Source organism: Palaemon carinicauda, chromosome 20 (genome assembly GCF_036898095.1).
Source record: "Palaemon carinicauda isolate YSFRI2023 chromosome 20, ASM3689809v2, whole genome shotgun sequence".
NCBI classification, from domain to species: Eukaryota; Metazoa; Arthropoda; class Malacostraca; order Decapoda; family Palaemonidae; genus Palaemon; species Palaemon carinicauda.
In genome coordinates, this window is record NC_090744.1 from 19,548,782 (window position 1) to 19,571,462 (window position 22,681).

At 34.5% G+C, this 22,681-nt stretch overlaps 1 protein-coding gene and 1 long non-coding RNA gene across 3 annotated transcripts in view; one reads left to right on the forward strand and one right to left on the reverse strand.

Moving 5' to 3' along the window:
* Window positions 1–598: 598 nt before the first annotated feature.
* LOC137660180 (uncharacterized) overlaps window positions 599–22,681 on the reverse strand; it is a 22,785-nt gene continuing 702 nt past the window's right edge. Inside the window, exons 2-14 of one of the 2 annotated variants that reach the window (XM_068394875.1) lie at window positions 22,142–22,273; window positions 17,533–17,583; window positions 16,817–17,010; window positions 16,044–16,164; window positions 13,837–14,090; window positions 10,539–10,652; window positions 9,508–9,668; window positions 6,514–6,719; window positions 5,374–5,490; window positions 4,367–4,487; window positions 3,285–3,501; window positions 2,537–2,709; window positions 599–924 (exon numbers count right to left, since the gene is read on the reverse strand). In XM_068394875.1, coding sequence (XP_068250976.1) covers window positions 796–924; window positions 2,537–2,709; window positions 3,285–3,501; window positions 4,367–4,487; window positions 5,374–5,490; window positions 6,514–6,719; window positions 9,508–9,668; window positions 10,539–10,652; window positions 13,837–14,090; window positions 16,044–16,164; window positions 16,817–17,010; window positions 17,533–17,583; window positions 22,142–22,273 — 1,990 coding nt within the window. In that variant the 3' untranslated portion in view covers window positions 599–795. The remainder of the gene's footprint in view (window positions 925–2,536; window positions 2,710–3,284; window positions 3,502–4,366; window positions 4,488–5,373; window positions 5,491–6,513; window positions 6,720–9,507; window positions 9,669–10,538; window positions 10,653–13,836; window positions 14,091–16,043; window positions 16,165–16,816; window positions 17,011–17,532; window positions 17,584–22,141; window positions 22,274–22,681) is intronic. The other variant, XM_068394876.1, reaches the window with a different exon arrangement.
* The window catches only part of LOC137660181 (uncharacterized), a 31,513-nt gene continuing 24,876 nt past the window's right edge, over window positions 16,045–22,681 (forward strand). The window contains exon 1 of the long non-coding RNA XR_011047650.1: window positions 16,045–16,183. This is a non-coding gene — a long non-coding RNA (uncharacterized lncRNA). The remainder of the gene's footprint in view (window positions 16,184–22,681) is intronic.

The following is a 22,681-nucleotide window of genomic DNA, read 5'->3' on the forward strand; positions in this document are numbered from 1 at the left end:
GCAAATCTGGTTAAATTCATAGCATTTCCAAATGGTGAGAAATTATGTATTAAAAATTTCTCTTCTATTGCCATAGCTTGATTGAAATGCATAGGTTTACATTAGCTTCTATGCTGATGGATTATATCTATGGTATTCCTTATTTATCCTTCCCCTTAGTGGATTAGACTGGGTAAGGTCTGTTTGGGGTGCAGATATCTATGGTTATCTTAGGATACGTCCCTGATAATACACGATATCTTCGGATAGTCGTTTCCGGGGGTTGGAACCCCGTGATACCTGACGGTAATTCTCTTGTGATATCAATCGCAGAAATATTATACCTGTATTGTAGATGTTGCCAGAAGGAACTTCCATCAGGACGACATGGCTCGAGCCCAAAAAGGATATTGTAAGAGTACAGATGCTAATATTGACTTAATAAACTACAATACAATCTATATTTCTCTGTAATAGCACTGTCGGCAAATAACAGTTGCTAATATTGTCTTAATAAACTACAATCAGTATTTCTCCGCAATAGTACTTTTGGCAAATTACATGTTGCACAATTTTTGCTTAAGTCATTCAACTTTAAGAGGAAAAACAGACAGCAAAAGAAATAAGGAAAATATTTCTTTCAGTCTTTATACAAAAATTTCTTAAATTCTACAAACACTTTCGTCAAGAATCTTTCAAAATCCATTGCAAGGCAGTTACATTGCTATACCATTATTAATCATACAAGAATAGATACTAAGACATATATATATCTTCAGGTTATATAAATGCATTTCATCCTTCATTTCGTCGCCATTATGTTTTCTCTTGAGGCGGAGGGGGTGGAGGCTCTCTGCAGTAACAAAACTTTCTTAATTGCTCTTGCGTTTTCATGATGCAGTGAGACTGGTCGCCATATTTGTTGGTTCGACTGATGTCGTCGATCTGTTAAAAGAGTGCGCATTAAATAATGTAAAGTATTGCAAAAGTAGGAATATGAATAACTGGGCATTAATAATGTTTACTATCTTTTTGTCTGTAACATTACATCGATATTACTTTTATTGCTATGTTGTGCATGATTTCTTTTTAATTTCTGGTCTATGCTTACAGAGGATGATTCCTTTCTGGCCAACTTATTACTGTACAATATGAATATTCCTACTGAAGAGAACTACTGTTTGTGCCCTGTGCCTTCACCTCAAAAGAAAATTTCTTTCCAGAGTGTTTTAAGTAGACTACAGTAAGGCCATTAGCATTGTGTCTCTAGGAACTTGTCTCTATGAAAAGCTGAATTATTCTGTGCAAAAATTTGAAAGCTATTACTTTGGAATATTTTTTTTTCACGTCTAAAGCAAATATGCACACAAATCAATACTGTATACAGTATAGTATATATATTTTCATCATATTCTTTAATCCTCTTTGGAAAGCATGGCACTAGTTTCTCAGAATGTTTAAGGGTAAGGATGCTAACATCACACCCCTTTTCTCGACCCCAGTAAATGCTGGCAGTCCTTTACATTAAGGCATAGGCCAAAGGATATTCACAACCTAATTAAAAAGAGTTAAATGATTTAACGCTCAGTCAAATTTGTATCATTATGTGGCTATTAAAAGTGTATAATTACCTCCGCCAACAAAGTATGTGTGTTTGTTAGTGAACACCTTCCTGGATACAATTTTAATCATAGAGTAATGAAACTTGCAGGGATTAGCTGTTATGTAAAAAGATGGAAATGATTAAATTTTGGAAGGTCAAGCAAAATGTCCAATTCACGTAATGAGCCGTAAGTTTGGAGTTTTGTCATAGAGACTTCAAACTTGGTTCATATTTGATTGTATGAAAATACATGTCAATTAATACATGTTAAGGCCAAAGGTCAAAGTCGAGCAAAAGATCGAGAAATAAGATGCCGCGGTAGAGTTCTGCGCTCTACTGAGTACCCCTCTAGTTGCATTTTGAATTCAAGAGATTTGTGATGATCGTCAAGGGTTTTTTTTTTTCTTTTTTTTTTGCCTAAAATTATTTTACTTACCCCATTTTGGGTGGCTGTATGTCAAGCATTATGACCAGAGTTATAAAGGCTATTTTAAGGATCAAACAAACCTTAAATACCATACTGTATGTTGTATCCATTTTGCTGGTTAAATGTATGACTTTATTGACTCGGCAAGATATAAACAGGAAATGGGGGTTGGTATTTTTGAGTAAAGTACTGTAATAATATATCTCATTTTAGAATAATGTTTTTTCATTATTTTAAAAATTAATTGCTGTTCTATAATGTGTTGAACTCATTTATCATTTTTTGTCTTGGCCTATTTGAAATTCTCCTGCTTGTAATCTGTGAGGTGGGAGTTCTATGAATACTAAAAACTTGATTGTTTCAAATAGTGTCTCGAACTTTATCATCCTAGGAAAGGGTGCTTTTTGGGGGCCTATGTGTCTATCTGCTGAGTCATCAACAGCCATTGAACTAAGTCCTTCGGCTCTGCCATTCATGAGTTACCATATACTGACCTTATAAACAGATTTCAACTTTAACAGGCTCACCTTCACTGAAAATGTGTCTTGTCTAATACTGTAAGTAAGAGACGATTCAAATTGCGAGTGGCCCGGAAGGGTTTGTACGTGAACTTGAAACACGACTTCACTCACTGCTGTGGAATCACTCAGGTCCGGAACAAATCCATCCATGTCAGCACTATGTTTGAAAGAAAGTAGACCTGTAAAAGATGAGTTTTAAAATTAGTCAATACAGTATTGTAACTTTGTGAGATCTGTCCCGTGTTCCCAAATCATACCACTTTTAATATCAGATAATTACTGGCGTTAAATACAGATATGTGAAATTCATTCCTCCAAAGTAAAGTGTAGTTATTATTTACTAGTAGTGAAAATTTATTCTCAATATGTGTAAGGAATTTCACATGCTATAGGGTTCTTAGTCCTTTCAATTATTGTAAATACTGTATATTACTTAATTGACTGATAAAATAGTGACCAGTAGATCCAAGACACATGTAATACTGTATATATACTGTATACAGTAAGTACTTAGGTCACAAAGGTTTCAACTTATATTTCATGGAAGCAATGCAACTTTCATAAAGGAGTTGTATTTTCATAAAGGAGTTGTATTATTGTTTTGTTAGTCATTGCATATATAGTATGATCTTCCCTTGGAAACGTTTGAACATGGAAATACTTGTAATGTACAGTATTAACGTTTCCTCAAAGCTGGAGAACTGGATGACACTAATACTACATATTATTCATAAGTAAAATCTCACACCCTTACCTTTATTAGGCAGCAATCTTCCTGCCCAAGTTATCTTATCTAAAGTTAACTCCTGACAAAGGGAACGGTGAGATGACGTGTACGTATTTATGTAGTGGACGAGAGCCTGGGCAGCCCTTTTAACCCTTTCTTCTTCCACTCCTACGGGTTCCCAGCTAAGGCAAGCGCACCAGTGAGGCTCGATAAATGCATCCGAGCATGTGCGTGATGTTGGAACCTGGTGGTTGTTGATTTTGCATTATATAATCTTTCATCTTAATAAACCTAAGGGCTGAGAAGTCAGAGAGAAATTACATATTATATTTCCTTCAGTGTCATATAGTCATTATCAACTAGAATTTATAACATTTGACAGGCTTCCCATTTTAAACAACCATAAATATTTCAAGTTTGTTAAGTAAGAATGTCCCTACAGATTGAGCAATGATAATTAATGTTTGTATGTTGGAGCAATTAAGAAATTATGTATCTTGAGGTTTTACAGCTAAGATTAACTAAGTAAGAATAATCCAGTCATACAATAATAAAAGTAATCATTTTGTACAGTTATGAAGTAATCCTTTCATACAATGATAAAGTAATCCTTTTTTACAATTATAAAGTAATCTTTTTTTACAATGATAAAGTAATCCTTTTTTTTTTTACAATGAAAAAGTAATTTTGTACAATGGTAACAGTAATCCATTTATATTACAAAGAATAATCCTTTCATATCATGATGTACTAATTATTTTGGTTATTGATGAAAATACATTGTATATAGAATGAAAAATATTAATTTCAAATAATCGTAAAAATCAATTATTTTGTATAATTAGGATACCTGTTACATATTGAAAATCAACTCTCTTATAATGATGAAAAAAATCATTCATATAATGATAAAATGATTATATGAACTATTGCATTACAAAAACATAATGTCACTTGAAATTTCTCTGTGGCTTCGCACTCTACATGATGAGCTCCTTTGATTTTATTTGACGGAAAGTTATGAAAAGAAGCATTTACTGTCAGAAGATGTAAAATAGTAATTACATAATGCTATGGGCTGAGACCTAGTTCGTGAACCGAATACTGACTTGGCTGAACAGAGAAATTGCTCTTTCCGTGACCTGGCCGAGTCGTGCCCCTGAGAAGTGCAAAACATCCTGCATAGTTGGATACAGGTCGAAGGGAGTCGTCAAGCGGTGGATGTTTTCTCTGTTAAGAAAACAAAGGCCTTGAAACTGGTGAATTGCCTTGGAAGGAGTATTAAGACTAACATAAAAGTCCTTAAAGAAGTAGAAATTTTTGTTTGAATATTTTTTACTATAATAATGCTGATTTACCTACATAGTGAGTCAGTCTTGACTCGTCAATGGCTGGCCCAAATAAATTTTGGTGATGAAATATATACTGTATATAGTTTTTAATCTTATTTATGAAAAGTAAGTTAGAAAATGAAGCCTATGATGAATAATATTTAAATTTTATCTATCAAGTCTGTTCCTCATATGAATTCTATTTACTAAGGTACTTCGCCCACTTTTGCGGGTTAGCTGACATCAAACAAGGAACAAAAGAGGACCTTCCCTCTCTCCGCTCCTCCCAGCCTGACAAGGGATTCAGCCGAGTTTGGCTGGTACTGCTAGGGTGCCACAGCACACCCTCCCTCGTTATTCACCACAAATAAAATTTCATATGCTGAATCCCCAGAGGAAGCAGCAGGGCCTATCAGAACTGCGTCACAATCGCTCGCCATTCATTCCTATTTGTAGCACTCTCTCTTGCCTCTCTCACATCTATCCTCCTATCACCCAGAGCTTTCTTCACTCCATCCATCCACCCAAACCTTGGCCTTCCTCTTGTACTTCTCCCATCAACTCTTGTATTCATCACCATGTTTAGCAGACAACCATTTTCCATTCTCTCAACATGGCCAAACCACATCAACACATTCATATCCACTCTCACTGCTAAATCATTAATAATAGAATATTAACCCCAGAAAGGTATTCAGAATACCCAAACAAAGATATGTACATTTCAAGTACTCCATTATAATAATTCCTATGATAGTTTACGCACCAGAGATTGTATGACAAACCTAACATTATCAGCCGCTGAAGGGTACTTCTCCCGGAAGACTTTGGGCAGGGCAATGGACATGAAGGGGAGTCGCTCTTCTTGTTTGCCCTGTTGCGTCCCACGGATGGTTGTAAACCTGAAGAAAACAGCTTAATAATACTAAGTCGAATAAGATTGTTGCATTAACTACATTTATTTTCAAGCTTGAATAGAATTTGTGGAGTTTAGGTCACGGCTGAGATGGTGCGGGCACGTGTTGATGGAAGGAAAGAAGCGTGGATGGAGGTCAAGTATAACATTAAACCGTTGGTGCACCTATTAATGCCTACAGTGCACCGCATTGGGTGCAGTGGCGGCATTACTCTCCTGCGAGGCATAATTAAGGTGATTGTTCTAAGCTTAACCCTTTTACCCCCAGGCTCTTTGGAAATTTCCAACCCTTAACCCCCAAGGGGTTATTTTTTCCCCAGCACATTTTGCAGTATATATTTTTTAAATTGCTCTAACAGCCTTAGTTTTTGTCATAGAGAGGTCAGGTTGGTCTCATTCTCTTGGAAAATGCCTGAATTTAAAAAAAAGAATATCAAAAATATGAAAAAAAAAAAATTTTTATAGCATTTTTTTGCAAGGACGTACTGGTACGTCCATGGGGGTAAAGGGATGAGTTTTGTGAAACGTACCAGTACGTCCTTTTGGGGGTAAAAGTGTTAAGGCATTGAAGCAAATCTTATTATTCTTGTTAGAGTGTTTGACTTTCATAAGATAAGAAGAAGGCCTACTTTTAAAATACTGTATGAGATTTTAGTTGGCCAAAATATTGTCAATTTTATTGCATTATTTTTTGCAAGTATCCAAGGTATTTTTCATAGGCGTCAGAGAAAGCCCATAACAAGGATTAGATAAAGTTTGGAGGCCTACTGTAAATAAAAAAATATTGATTCAAGACATTCGTAGCATGCAATAAGATATGATTACGTCTGTGACAATGCATTGAAATTTTAAGCATATTTTTATTAAACAAGTTGTAATTCACAATTTCAACTGTGTAAAATAATATACTGAAAATTACACATTACTAAAATGGTCCGAGTTATATTGGGTGATAACTTGCAATATTTGTATAGGTGCATATGCTTGTTTGTGTGCGTGTGTTTGTTACCTGTGACCATGGTCGCTCATGAAAACTAATACTGTGCTGTTTAGATGACCTCCCTTATGCAGGTCAAAGAGCAGGTCATACAGGTCCTGGTCAGCCACAGAGATGAGGTTGTAGTCGTCGTGCGAAAGCTCCGAGTGGAAAGCAAAGCCGAATTTGGGGGCGTTCTTATATTCCTCCATAAAGTTGTAAATGTAGTTAAAGAATACCTGGAATAATGTTTATATGAAATTCTGTTGAATATATAGAGAAATTACAGCGATAATGGCGTAATGATAATACATAATACTGTACGACATCCATTAAACTGAGTTTAGTATTAGATTATATAATCTAGAACTGATAATATTCAAAGGGGAAATCTCTTATCTGAAAATGCCAAGGCTCAAGGCAGGAGGGGTTTAAAGGCAAGGCAAGGGACAGTGACAATGCCCTATCAAGCATGACAATGCCCTAGATACATAACGTATGATCAGCACCCTCTCCACCCAAGTTAGGAACAAGGAGGGCCAGGGAATGGCTGCTGATGACTCAGCAGGCAGACCTTTAGGCTCCCCCCATTGGCCTCCATCTTTAACTCACAAGGATAGTTAGGTTGCAGTGATCAAAGGAACTAACAAATTTGAGCGGGACTCGTGCCCCAGTCTGGCAATCACCAGGCGAGGACGCTACCACCAGGCCACCACAACCCCTAATTGTAATGGAAAGTAGAAGTCAAGAGAGGCTGTACGTGCATCTATCATTATTATTATCGTTAGGCCTACTAGCCACGAGACATTATAAAACTTTAGGTATTATGAGAGTTATGGAAATTGCATGGTAATTAGCAGGGCTAGAAATACCACAAACATATTTATCTAATGGAGTAACATTACCAATTCTCCAACAAATGAAAATAGAACGTCTTGTTGCTAACTTAGGAAAAATAAGTCTAATTTGGAAATTATAAATCATTTGCCTTTACAAAAAACCAAGGAAAAATGCCGTCTGTGGTTATATCTCTATAGGCATCACTAAAGAAAACAGGAATGAATCTCTAGTCTCTCATTATTTTTGCTTTCTGTCAAATATATCAGCCGAAAGGGCCGTCTATCCCTTTGGACAGTGACTGATAAAGCCATTTAGGTTAAGTAAAGGAGGAACTGTTCCGGATATTTTGCCTTCTTTACCCATTTTCGTTTGAAATGTACAGTATAATGATAAGATAAATAAGCTAAAGCTAACTATAGTCCATTTCTTTTAGCGATGCATATTTGCACTGACTCGCAGCGGTGCCCTTTTAGCTCGGAAAAATTTCCTGATCGCTGATTGGTTAGAATTATCTCGTCCAACCAATCAGCGATCAGGAAACTTTTCCGAGCTAAAAGGGCACCGCTGCGAGTCGGTGCAAATCTGCATCGCTAAAAGAAATTGACTATAGTGTGTTGGATAAGCACATAATTGAATCAAGTAGATTTTATGTAATAATCTTAATTTGACAAAATAACGCCTTGTGGTGGCCTATGTGGTAACATCCCTGACTGGTGTTCGAGTCCCTCTCAAACTCGCTATTTTCTTTGGTCGCTGCAACCTCACCATCCGTGTGAACTAAGAATAGGAGGTTTGGGGGAGCCTATAGTTCTATCTGCTGAGTCATCAGCAGCCACTGCCTGACCCTTCTTGGTTCTAGCTTGGGTGGAGAGGAGGCTTGGGTGCTGATTATTTGTATATATGGTCAGTCTATAAGGCATTGTCCTGTACTGCTTGATAGGGCAATGTCACTGTCCCTTGCCTCAGCCATTCATGAGCAGCCTTTAAACTAGAAATAAAAAAAATTTAAATACATATTTCATGATTAATTAAAATCTGTTACAGACTGAAATATATCAAAATTCTCTAGGACCATTTATTTTTCGCTGGTGGCGCTATTGTGCATACAATATACCATCCCGTTTTCTAATTATGATCTTAAGATATTCTATATTCTTCATTAGTTAATTATCTTACAATTTATTTATTTCCTTAACTCGCATTTCTATTTTTCCCTGTTGGGACCCTAAGGCTTATAGCATCCTGCTTTTTTTTTTCTATATAGGGTTGTAGATTAGATAGTAATAATATTAATGAGGATAATAATAATTTTGATAATATATAAAGTCTAGAACCGGATGCTGATCACCTCTGGGAGTAAATATTGAGTCGGTCTAGGTTTAAAGTAGATATTATTATTATTATTATTATTATTATTATTATTATTATTATTATTATTATTATTATTATTGTTGTTGTTGTTGTTGTTGTTGTTGTTGTTGTTGTTGTTATTATTATTATTAGCTAAGCTACAACCCTAGTTTGAAAAGTAGGATGCTATAAGCCCAAGGGGTCAACAGGGGAAAAAACAGCGAGAAAAGAAAGTGAATAAACTATATGTGAAGTAATGAGCAATTGAAATAAAATGATTTAAGAACAGTAACAACATTAAAACAGATCTTTCATATACAAACTGTAAAAAGAGACTAATTATGTCAGCCTGTTCAATGTAAAATCATTTGCTGCTAGTTTGAATGTTTGAAGTTCAATAGATTAATACGAGATTAACTGTATCCGTTAAGTGAATATAAAATGTCTATTAGACTTCTGTGATTTTAAAACTATCAGGAAAACTCTCCATTAAAACATCTTTCAAGATATGAACCCTGAGATAACATGTTAAAACAAATTGACTCGTTTTTCCATAGCTTCACTTAGGCCTAGACTATAAGCCTACTGCAGAAATGTATGATTTGGTGATTAATCTAATTACTTTTTAGATGATTGGTATTTGATTAACAGGACCAAATATGAATTATTAACTCTTACTTAAAGATTCTGATACCAGAATAAGTATGAATTAGACATATTCTATTATTTTTTTTATTTTTTTTTCTACGGAACGATTTCCTAATTAGAGAACCGTTCATTGCCGACAAAAAATATCCAGACAAAATAAATCTTGTAAAATTGTTCAATGTCGCTTACTTTGTGTCTTGGGATCGATCTGAAACAGAGTTTTGGATGACTTTTATATTCCGGATAAGTCTTTACGAAGAACGGCCTCATGTAATGGTCCGTTGGAGGAGCATCGAAACCCCGGAGTCTGTACTGAAAGGTTCCTATGTGGGGCTGGTCTTCGGCGAACACTGCAATGTATATTTAATCCTCTATATAATCTTTGCATAATTCATCCATTTTAAAGATTAATAATAATTAAAAGAATATAACATAATTTTCAGAAAAGAGTACGTTTACTTTATTTGGGTGAAAAGAAATGGCTAAGGAAAACAGCAATGTAAGATAATTTTTTTTTTACAAAACGTACGTTAATTGATATTTAATCCTCTATATAATTTTTGCAATATTCATCCATTTTAAAGATTAATAATAATTAAAAGAGTATAATATAATTTTCAGAATGAGTACGTTTACTTTATTTGGGTGAAAAGAAATGGCTAAGGAAAACAGCAATGTAAGATAATTTTTTTTTTACAAAACGTACGTTAATTGATATTTAATCCTCTATATAATTTTTGCAATATTCATCCATTTTAAAGATTAATAATAATTAAAAGAGTATAATATAATTTTCAGAATGAGTACGTTTACTTTATTTGGGTGAAAAGAAATGGCTAAGGAAAACAGCAATGTAAGATAATTTTTTTTTTTTACAAAACGTACGTTAATTGATATTTAATCCTCTATATAATTATTGCAATATTCATCCACTTTAAAGATTAATAATAATTAAAAGAGTATAATATAATTTTCAGAATGAGTACGTTTACTTTATTTGGATGAAAAGAAATGGCTAAGGATAACAACAATGTAAGATAATTTTTTACAAAATGTACGATAATTGAAACCGACGATATAAGGTGATTTTTCTGAAAATTTACGTCAGTTTACTTTGCGCGTTAAGGGAAGAAACATTTCTTTAGAAAACCCGGGAAAGTGTACGTTCAAAATAATAATTTACACGAATATTACCCTTCACGGTTTAATAACATACTTACTAGTGACATAACCATTCTTCTTGAAGTCATTCCAAATAAAAGGATAAGCATTCACGAACTGCGCCCGTTCCCCCATTCTGCGCCGAGTTTCGGGTAATTCCAGTTCAGTCTTACCTTAGTGGAGTAAAGAAAACTATTTCAGTGTTGGTTACTTAACGGTTAAGTAAAATCTTTCTGTTAATTTGTGGTTTTATGGTGACCTTAAAGAACAAGGATTCTTGAAATGACCCTTTCCATGTCAGAAAGTGTTGAGAAGTTATTATTCATATTGCGTAGGCCTATGTTTCAGAAGGAACAGAGCTTGAAGTTTAAATTCGTAGGTTTCTTAAGGATAGTTTTATATTAATTTATGGTTTTATGGTGACCTTAAAGTACAAGAAATCTTTAAATGGCCATTTCCATGTCAGAAAATACTGAAAAGTTATATTTATACTGCGTAGGCCTATGTTTCAGAAGGAACAGAGCTTGAAGTTTAAATTCATAAGTTTCTCAAGGAATAGAACCAAACATTGCTATAATTACCCTAATTTGTTGTTTCAAAGTAATTTCGCATATTATTTTTCAAATACTCAGTGAAATATTGATAATTTGAATTTAGCTATTATTATTATTATTATTATTATTATTATTATTATTATTATTATTATCTAAGCTACAACCCTAGTTGGAAAAACAGGATGTTTTAAGCATAAGGGCTCCAACAGGGAAAAATAGCCCAGTGAGGAAAGGAAACATGGAAGTAAATAAACTGCAAGAGAAGTAATAAGCATTCAAAATAAAATATTTCAAGAACAGTAATAATATCAAAGTAGATCCTGCACATATAAACTATAAAAAACTTGAAAAGGTATAAGATAGAACAGCATGTCCGAGTATACCCTCAAGCAAGAGAACTCTAACCCAAGACAGGGGAAGGCCATGCCAAAATATATGCAAGTAGGCCTATGCTTCAGAAGGAACAGAAACAAAGTTTTCAGGATGAGCCATAGAAATAGAGTCAGCTTGGGAAAGGAAATTTGATTTGGAATATGATACGTAGTAGAGAAAATAATAAATAAGAAATTAAGTATTTAATTACATAGCATTGTCATTGAGAGGTCTAAGTGAACGAGGCTGTTTTCGAGTTGTTTGGAAGAAAGTAATTTGGAGTGGAAGAAGAGCTCAAGAAGTTAGAACAAGAAAGGCAGCCTTTAAAGTAAGTAAATTAACTAACCTAATTGTTTCCAATTAAATTTTTGCATAATTGTCACCAAATACCCAGACAGTGAAATATTAATTCAATTGCATGTGAGTAGCAATAGGCCTATCTACCAATAAGTACGTATGCCCAAATAATGCAAAACTTGGTTATCCTATTACATTCAACTTTATCTAAAATCAAAGTAATTCATAAAAAATATATTGGACAGGGAAACATACAACTAGGAGTGCCTATACCATCAAGAATAAGCACCAAAGATTCGATATGCTTACATGTAAGAATAGGGAGTGTTTTCCTTTAAGACTAGGCATCAAAGACTCGAAGTGCTGACGTGTAAGAATAGATATTACGACTAAGAGTGTTTATACCTTCAAAACTAGATACAAACTAGAAATGCTTACGACCCGAAGGACTTACTTGCAAGAATAAGCATACAAGACTCGAAATGCTTACATGTAAGAATAGGTATTAGGACTAGGAGTGTCTTTGTACCTTCAAAACTAGGTATTACTCGAAATGCTTACCTGTAAGAATAGGTATTAGGACTAGGAGTGTTTTTTATACCTTCAAGACTAGGTATTACTCGAAATGCTTACCTGTAAGAATAGGTATTAGGACTAGGAGTGTTTTTTATACCTTCAAGACTAGGTATTACTCGAAATGCTTACCTGTAAGAATAGGTATTAGGACTAGGAGTGTCTTTGTACCTTCAAGACTAGGTATTACTCGAAATGCTTACCTGTAAGAATAGGTATTAGGACTAGGAGTGTTTTTTATACCTTCAAGACTAGGTATTACTCGAAATGCTTACCTGTAAGAATAGGTATTAGGACTAGGAGTGTTTTTTATACCTTCAAGACTAGGTATTACTCGAAATGCTTACCTGTAAGAATAGGTATTAGGACTAGGAGTGTTTTTTATACCTTCAAGACTAGGTATTACTCGAAATGCTTACCTGTAAGAATAGGTATTAGGACTAGGAGTGTCTTTGTACCTTCAAGACTAGGTATTACTCGAAATGCTTACCTGTAAGAATAGGTATTACGTCTAGGAGTGTTTTTTATACCTTCAAGACTAGGTATTACTCGAAATGCTTACCTGTAAGAATAGGTATTACGTCTAGGAGTGTTTTTTATACCTTCAAGACTAGGTATTACTCGAAATGCTTACCTGTAAGAATAGGTATTACGTCTAGGAGTGTTTTTTATACCTTCAAGACTAGGTATTACTCGAAATGCTTACCTGTAAGAATAGGTATTACGACTAGGAGTGTCTTTGTACCTTCAAGACTAGGTATTACTCGAAATGCTTACCTGTAAGAATAGGTATTACGACTAGGAGTGTCTTTGTACCTTCAAGACTAGGTATTACTCGAAATGCTTACCTGTAAGAATAGGTATTACGACTAGGAGTGTCTTTGTACCTTCAAGACTAGGTATTACTCGAAATGCTTACCTGTAAGAATAGGTATTACGTCTAGGAGTGTCTTTGTACCTTCAAGACTAGGTATTACTCGAAATGCTTACCTGTAAGAATAGGTATTAGGACTAGGAGTGTTTTTTATACCTTCAAGACTAGGTATTACTCGAAATGCTTACCTGTAAGAATAGGTATTATGTCTAGGAGTGTTTTTTATACCTTCAAGACTAGGTATTACTCGAAATGCTTACCTGTAAGAATAGGTATTACGACTAGGAGTGTCTTTGTACCTTCAAGACTAGGTATTACTCGAAATGCTTACCTGTAAGAATAGGTATTAGGACTAGGAGTGTCTTTGTACCTTCAAGACTAGGTATTACTCGAAATGCTTACCTGTAAGAATAGGTATTAGGACTAGGAGTGTCTTTGTACCTTCAAGACTAGGTATTACTCGAAATGCTTACCTGTAAGAATAGGTATTACGTCTAGGAGTGTTTTTTATACCTTCAAGACTAGGTATTACTCGAAATGCTTACCTGTAAGAATAGGTATTAGGACTAGGAGTGTCTTTGTACCTTCAAGACTAGGTATTACTCGAAATGCTTACCTGTAAGAATAGGTATTAGGACTAGGAGTGTCTTTGTACCTTCAAGACTAGGTATTACTCGAAATGCTTACCTGTAAAAATTGGTATTAACTGCTGGGGCGTGCCATCGCCTACGATATTATATCCCTCCAAGACGAACGCGCCTAGGGTCTCCGTTAAGAATGCGTAGGTCTTCGGCAGGGTTCGTATGAAGGTATTTCGCGAGAGGGAGTCGAAACCCACTATGAGGAAACTCAGATGGATACCGTCTTCTGGAACCTTGTCCCAACCGATATTGGCACGGACCTCTTCGTCGATTCTGATTCCTGCTAGGGTGTTTTCCCATCTACAAAAGTTTTATTTTGTTAGTTAACCTTCCGAGGAATCGCTTATTATTATTATCATCATCATCATCATCATCATCATCATCATCATCATCATCATCATCATCATCATCATCATCATCATCATCATCATTATTATTATTATTATTATTATTATTATTATTATTATTATTATTATTATTACTTGCTAAGCTACAACCCTAGTTGGAAAAAGCAAGATGCTTTAAGCCCAAGGGCTCCAACAGGGGAAAATAGCCTAGTGAGGATAGGAAATAAGAAAATAGAAAATTACTAGAGAAGTAATGAACAATTCGAATATTCTAAGAACAGTAACAAGATTAAAGTGAATCTTTCATATGAAAATTATAAAAAATCAAGACGAAGAGAAATAAGATAGAATAACGTGCCCGAGTGTACCCTCAAGTAAGAGAACTCTAACCCAAGACAGTGGAAGACCATGGTACAGAGGCTATGGCACTACCCAAGAATAGAGAACAATTGCTTGATTTTGGAGTGACTTTCTAGAAGAGCTGCTTACCATAGCTAAAGAGTCTCTTATACATGTAAAGTAATGAGAAATTGGAATTGGTTAGATATTTTGTGAAAATTAAAAATTCACCCCCCCAAAAAAAATATATATTCCTGCTTGTGACTATATTTACAAAGATTCTAGGCCAAGGGTTATTATTATTATGATCTCTTGCTAAGCTACAACCCTAGTTGGAAAAGCAGGATGCTTTAAGCCCAGGGGCCCCAACAGGGAAAATAGCCCAGATAGGAATGGAAACAAGGGAAAATAAAATATTCTAATAACAGTAATATTAAAATAAATATTTCCTATATAAACTATTAAACTTTAACAAAACAAGAGGAAGAGAAATCAGATAGAATAGTGTGCCCGAATGTAACCTCAAGCAAGAGAACTCTAACCCAAGACAATGGTAGACTACGGTACAGAGGCTTTGTTCTTCTATAACAATTTGATATTTTTTTATAGATTCCTGTGTAGGCCTATCCATGAAGTTAATGATAAAAAAGAAAACAATGAAATTTATATTGTTTTTTTTTTTCATTCAATCTCATGCATTTTGCGACTGGTTATCATATTATATCCAATGTAACCCCTAAAGAGTAAAAATGTACCCCAGGTTGGGAACCCATGTTCTAGGTATTGTAGGTCTTGATTTTATATGCATCTGTTACTAAATCAAGTTTGGTGAACTTCAGAAAATATATATCTTTGCACGAGTTTCTTCTTGATAACAAAACAAGGCTATTTAGAATTTTTTTGCTGTTTCTTTATATGCACACATTATATATATATATATATATATATATATATATATATATATATATATATATATATATATATATATATATATATATATATATATATATATATATATATATATATATATATATATATATATATATATATTATATATATATATATATATATATATATATATATATATATATATATATATATATATATATATATATATATATATATATATATATATATATATATATATATATATATATATACAGCATCGTATGTCGCATTCACATGAAATATCACCACTGCAGAACTCACAATCTCTCATTTTAACGAAAACGTATGTTCAAATGACGTTCACACTCACACTACACTTATTATTATTATTATTATTATTATTATTATTATTATTATTATTATTATTATTATTATTATTAAGCTACAACCCTATTTGTAAAAGCAAGATGCTATAAGCCCAGGGGCCCCAACAGGGAAAATAGCACAGTAAGGAAAGGAAACAAGGAAAAATTAAATATTTTAGAGTTGTTTAAGTTGTTCAACCCGATTAAAGTTACTCATGGTATTGGTATTCTTTTTGGGATTGAAGTAACTTAAGATTGATTACACAAAGATATCTAATCGAAAACGACTTTTTTTTGCAGAAACAGATACTCACGTTTTTCCGTCCTTGCCAACGCAAGAGACGATGTAGAAATCAGAATTAGTGAATGTGAAATAGTCGTGAGTCGTCGTTGTTAAACCTCGCCTAGTTGCATCGTCCCCATCACGTAGCAGTTCTGCAATATTTCAATAATGGTTAGTTTTATATAGGTTATTATTATTATTATTATTATTATTATTATTATTATTATTATTATTATTATTATTATTATTATTATTATTTGCTACAACCAGAGTAGGGTTCTGTAAATCCGATAGGGCTCCAATATGGAAAAGTAGCCCAGCGAGGAAAGAAAATAAAGGAAAAGTAGCCCAGCGAGGAAAAACATAAGGGAATAAATAAACTATACAGTAAATGTAATAATTAAAGAGTATATAGTATCCTAATTTCAGTAACAACGTTGAAATATAAACTTTGAAACGAGACTTCTGTTTGCATGTTCAATACAATTAGAGTCTGCAATAATTTTGATCGGTTAGTTTTTTTTTCTTTATGCACTTGATTGCCGTTGATAACGTTCTAGAGCTTTGTAAATACGTTGAATTACAATGTATAGTAGTGTCTGCAACCTTACCATCCTTGTGAGCTAAGGATGGGAGTGTTTCGGGGAGCCTATAAGTCTACCTGCCGAGTCATGAGAAGCCATTGCCTGTCCTCAGCTTGATGGAGAATGAGTTTGGGCGCTGATCGTATGTATATATGGTCCCTCTCCCTCTGCCATTCATGAGTTCTTAAACCTTAAATCGCACCATCCCATTAGTACTTACCAGTGAACGAGCATTCAACATCACCGCCGTGGTCCTTTTTGGCTCGTGCAGTAATGGTCGCCAAAGATCCTTTCACGGTGACCCAATCTGCCTCTTCGTTACACCGAATGGGATCCACTTTGTGGAAGAACCGGTAGATTTCTGGATTGTTCACGTCCAGCAAGGGGTGTTGGCAGGCCAGGTGGGTTTGGGTGCTGAAAGGCCACGGTAATGTGTTGATTATCATTCATACAAAAGGGAGATTTAGATGAAAGATATCGGGTGAATCTTCTACTTGGCCGGAAATGAAGGAATTTTTAATTCAATTTCAAAAACAGTTTTTAATGCAGATAATTTTGTATTACAAAGAGCCGATGGCTTAACATATGAGATACCAATCTGTGTTGATTTTATCGCCTTACATAAAAAAAATACAGAGTTTATGTTTTCTAAGAGGTCTTTGTTTCATCCATTTTCATAAATGGTATTGTATAATTTTTCAAATTTATTTTTCTCCATTTAATTTCATATTACTGACCTTTATATTGAGGCTCCAACCACAAATGATACGAACATACTATCACTGTCTAAATTAACAATGCAGTTACAATAACTTATAATAGTTATATAAGGGGTACAAACAATGATATACGAGTTATAAGCCTACTAAGCATACGACAAATAGCATGGCAAGGACGATATTAGGTTACAAAGGACTAATTTGAGAAGAACCTTACCTTCTTGTTGCAGGAGGAACTACTAGCTTTATTCTCGACTCAATGTCCTTCCTGCAAGTGATTCGAAATTTACTTCAGTAATGCTGTTGGAAGGGCATTTGTGGTGGGGGATATTGTTATTAGAAAGAAACTTCATCAGTTGCTACTTCCATCTCACAGGACGATTTTACAGATACGCTTTTCAATTTATTTACCCAACCATACTGTGACGGGCCAAGAGTAGGTTGTGACTCAAAAGGCGAGATGAAAGCAACTGAGTCACAACCTACACTTGGCCCGTCACATTGGTGACCCCGGAGTGACCACGTCACATTGGTGACCCCTGAGTGACCCGAACACCCAGCCTTCTGATCTTGAGTCAGACGCGCTACCATTGCGCAATGTGACGTGGTGACCCCGGAGTGACCAATGTGACGGGCCAAGATTAGGTTGTGACTCAGTTGCTTTCATCTCGCCTTTTGAGTCACAACCTACTCTTGGTCCGTCTCATTTGGTGACCCCTGAGTGACCACGTCACAATATGCTTCTCGGTTTTTGTACCCAACCACACGCTTTTCAATTTTAATACACAACCATACGCTTTTCAATTTTTGTACCCAATCATATTTTTAAAAATTATCAAAATAGTTTTTTTTTTATACAATTTTTACGGATTCCAATAGCGATTTATTCTCAAATAAATTATGTCACGCCATCATCTAGTACAAGAGGTACAAGACTAGTTAGTACTTCTGCAGTCTAGGAAGAATATCAGTGTTCACTACTGTTGGGTCCCTGCCCACGTTGGGGTGGATGGGAATGAACGAGTAGATAAGGCAGCTAAGGAGGCTTCAAGTCTACTTGCTCCATCCATCCCTCACAAGTATTCCTTACAAAGACATTAAAAGCAAGATTTTTACTGTAAGATTAAGTGGCAGGGTCGATGGTCTAAACTGACCACATATACAAAATTAAACAAACCCACACTTCGGTGGATAAATGGTCATCTTTTAATTCTACAAGTAGGGGATATAATATCATTTTAACTAGACTGCTTATTGGCCATACAAATGCAGCCCACAATCATTTATTTGAAGAGTGGGGAAGGGAGACAGGCCCCTCTTTGTAATACCTGTCAAGTAACAGTAGATATCAACTATATTTTAGTCAATTGTCCTGTTTTTAATCTTCAGAGGAGTACATATTTTCTCCAGGGCGAACCTTTAAGAGATATACTGGGGGAAAATTGTAATACCCTGAACTGGAAAATACTCATACAGAGTATTAGTTTATATCACAAGCTTTAATTAATTTAAGAATTTATTTTATTATCCTGTTAATCCCGTCTTGTTTAGCCTTTAGATGTTATTGTATGAAAGCTGTGTGATTGGTTTTAAGAGTTAAAATGATACCAATTCCGCAATGCTGGCCCCTTGGAATGGATGGCTCGTCTGGAAACGTTTAAACGTCGCTCATGAATGGCGGAGGCAAGGGACAATGACGTTGCCCTATCAAGCAGGACAGTGCCCTAGAGACTGACCATATATGGTCAAGCGCCCAAACCCCCTCCTTACCCAAGCTAGCCCAAGCTAGGACCAAGGAGGGTTAGGCAATGCCGCCTGATGAGTCAGCAGATAAACGTTCGCTTTTAACATCGGATAAAAACTATTTCTTCAGTTTCTCCTCATCTTTCCTGTCGTTACATACCGCATTGGAAACTAAATTTTAAGAATTAAGGTTTATAATATTATCTATTATGTTAATATTTTATTAATGTTTACTGTAAATGTCTTTAGATAAGGGAAAATAAGGAAATAAGCTAAAATAACGTTTCGGGAAATTTCATTGAACCTTACTGTCTTGAACAGACTTAATATAAAGACCAGATATTTGTCACTGTATTTCGAGAAAATCAACGCGAACAATATTTCCGCTAATATCGGTGATAACTAACGTGCAACGAAAAGTCACAGGAGATAGAAAGGAATTGTAAACCCTCTGAAAAACACACATACACACACACACACACACACTCTCTCTCTCTCTCTCTCTCTCTCTCTCTCTCTCTCTCTCTCTCTCTCTCTCTCAGTACACCTACCTTGGTAAAGGCCTGGCCTAACGAATCTCGCGGTTTCTCGCGGTTTCTCACGTGAGGAATGCTACCTGTAATTAATTCTAAAACCTACTAAAATCAAATTATGTAAAGTAATGTGTTATGGTTATTATGTGCAAAGCTTAAACATTCATATATGCAAGTCTTTAACTATAAACATTAAAACAAATAGATCTAAATACAGATTAAACATGCAAAACAAGAAGAGAAAAAATAGAATAACTAAATGCTTTTATTTAGCAAAAGTGAAAGTGCTAAAACCAATGAATTAATTGTCATTTTATTATTAAACTGATTAATATATATATATATATATATATATATATATATATATATATATAATTACACATATATATGTATATATATGTATATGTATATATACATACATACATTATTGCTATTGAAGATAATATCATCATCTCCTCCTACGCCTATTGACGCCAAGGGCCTCTGTTAGATTTCGCCAGTCGTCTCTATCTTGAGCTTTTAATTCAATACTTCTCCATTCATCATCTCCCACTTAACGTTTCATAGTCTTCAGCCATGTAGGCCTGGGTTTTCCAACTCTTCTAGTGTCTTGTGGATCCCAGTTGAAAGTTTAGTGAACTAATCTCTCTTGGGGAGTGTGAATAGCATGCCTAAACCATCTCCATCTACCCTTTACCATGGTATCATTCACATATGGCACTCGAGTAATCTCTCTTATAGTTTCATTTCTAAGTCTGTCGTGCCATTTAGCTCCCGATATTCCTCCGAGGGCTTTGTTCTCAAATTTACAAAATTTAGATATTATTTCATTGTCTTCCCACGAGTCATGTCCGTACAATATCACCGATCTCTCTAAACTGATATATAGCCTGATTTTTATCTGTAATTTCAGGTGATATAGAATAAAATGAACTTGATTCAGATACAATCATTGTTATAACTATTTAGTCATTTAACCTCTGATCTGCTCATAACACTCTCTCTCTCTCTCTCTCTCTCTCTCTCTCTCTCTCTCTCTCTCTCTCTCTCTCTCTCTCAGTGTTGCTATGGTGTTGTCATTCCCTTTATCGATTTCCATATTATCGGTATTTCTTGATTACCTCCACAATTTTAGACAGACAGACAGGTAGACAGAGAATCATGATTTTTGTTTTTACAATTATTAATTTTCGTTATTAAACTATGATTTAAGTATCTTCTAAGAATTTGCCATTTTAATTATGATAATTAATTAGAAGCTTATATTCGAATTTTCATTCCAAGCTTTACCTCTATTCAAACATCCTTGATTTTCAGGCCTTTTTTATCTTTATGCAAAGTGATCTTGAAGCCTCAAATCTAACGTTATCTTCTGTCTTTTTGTTCCTTTTCGTTATCTTTATAATAGATTTTTTTCCGAGAAACATTCAATCAGTAATGATGCTCCTAATCATTTAGTTGAATCGATAGAACTTCAAAAGTTCAAACTTGCACCAAATGTTTTTTATGTTGAACAGGCTGACATAAGTCTTTTTATAGTTTATTAATGAAATATGTTTTGATGTTGTTACTGTTTTTAAAATATTTTATTTTAATTGTTCATTATTCCTCAGATCGTTTGTTTATTTCCTTATTTCCTTCCTCACTATGCTATTTTTCCCTGTTGGAGCCCTTGGGCTTATAGCATCTTGCTTTTCCAACTAGGGTTGTAACTTAGCTAGTAATAATAATAATAATAATAATAATAATAATAATAACAATAATAATAATAATAAAAAAAAAATAATAATAATAATAAATGAACTTTCATTAGTAACGTCTTTTTTCGATGGAGATGTAATGTATGTGATTTTCGCTGCTATATTCTAGTGGCAATACGATCGATTATTAGCTCAATCACTGTGATTAAACACCAATTAGCCAACGCAGAGATAGACGTTGGGATAGTAGAAAGTAAAAAGTAAGACACTAGAGAAGTATGCCAATTCTCGTCTTCCAGAATATAAAATTAAATATATGCAAAATATTTATAAATAATTTCTCTTGGTTTTGTTGAAGAGATCATCTGTTATTGACTACTGTCTATAGTCGCCGCAATAATTCCAGGTGAAATAAGCCCCGCCCTCTGTTGACGTCATAGTTTCAAACTATACTAACATAATCCCTATAAGGGGATGCGTTGTAACCGATGTTAACGCAGGAGGCAACATGATTTGCTATGACGACATCAGGGGGCGGGGCCTATTTTCAAAGTATACTAACTTTAGGGGAACGCATCGTGTCCGCTGTTAACGCGGGAGACAACATGATTGGCTATGACGTCATCATGGGGCGGGGCTTATTTCACCCGGAATCTCTGTGTCGACTATAGCTCCTTTTAATTAAAAAATCTGTTACGTAAACCAAGTGGTAGCACTATAGGATATTATAAAACAATTCATTAAGGATAATTCAAGCAATACATGCTAAACAGTCATGCATTAATCTACAAAAATAACATTAGAACTAATTAACAATATCTAAAACAATAATATATGAAGTATACTTCACCTTATAGCCACCCTGTCATCCGCATCACTGATGGTCGAGAAACCCAGTAGGTGATAGAGCCCCATGCAGGCAATCAGGAGCACCATTCCTGTCCCCATACTTCGACGGGGAAATCGAAAATACATCATTCTTCTGCAAGAACGGAAATAAAGTGATCAGTATGACCATAATAATTGCATCATGGGTTTTTACAGCTGTTGTTTGAGGGTACACTCGAACATAATATCTTATTATTATTATTATTATTATTATTATTATTGTTATTGTTAGTGTTAGTGTTATTATTATTATTATTATTATTATTGTTATTATTATTAATATTACTTGTTAAGCTGTAACCCTAGTTGGAAAAGCGGGATGCTATAAGCCCAGGGGCTCCAACAGGGGAAATAGCTCAACGAGGAAAGGAAATAAGGAAAAATTACAAGTTTTAGAACAGTAATATTAAAATAATTCTTTCATATATAAACTATAAAAACTTGAAAGTAGCAAGAGGATAAAAACTTTACAATAAAAAGAGGAAGAGAAAAAAGAATGTTT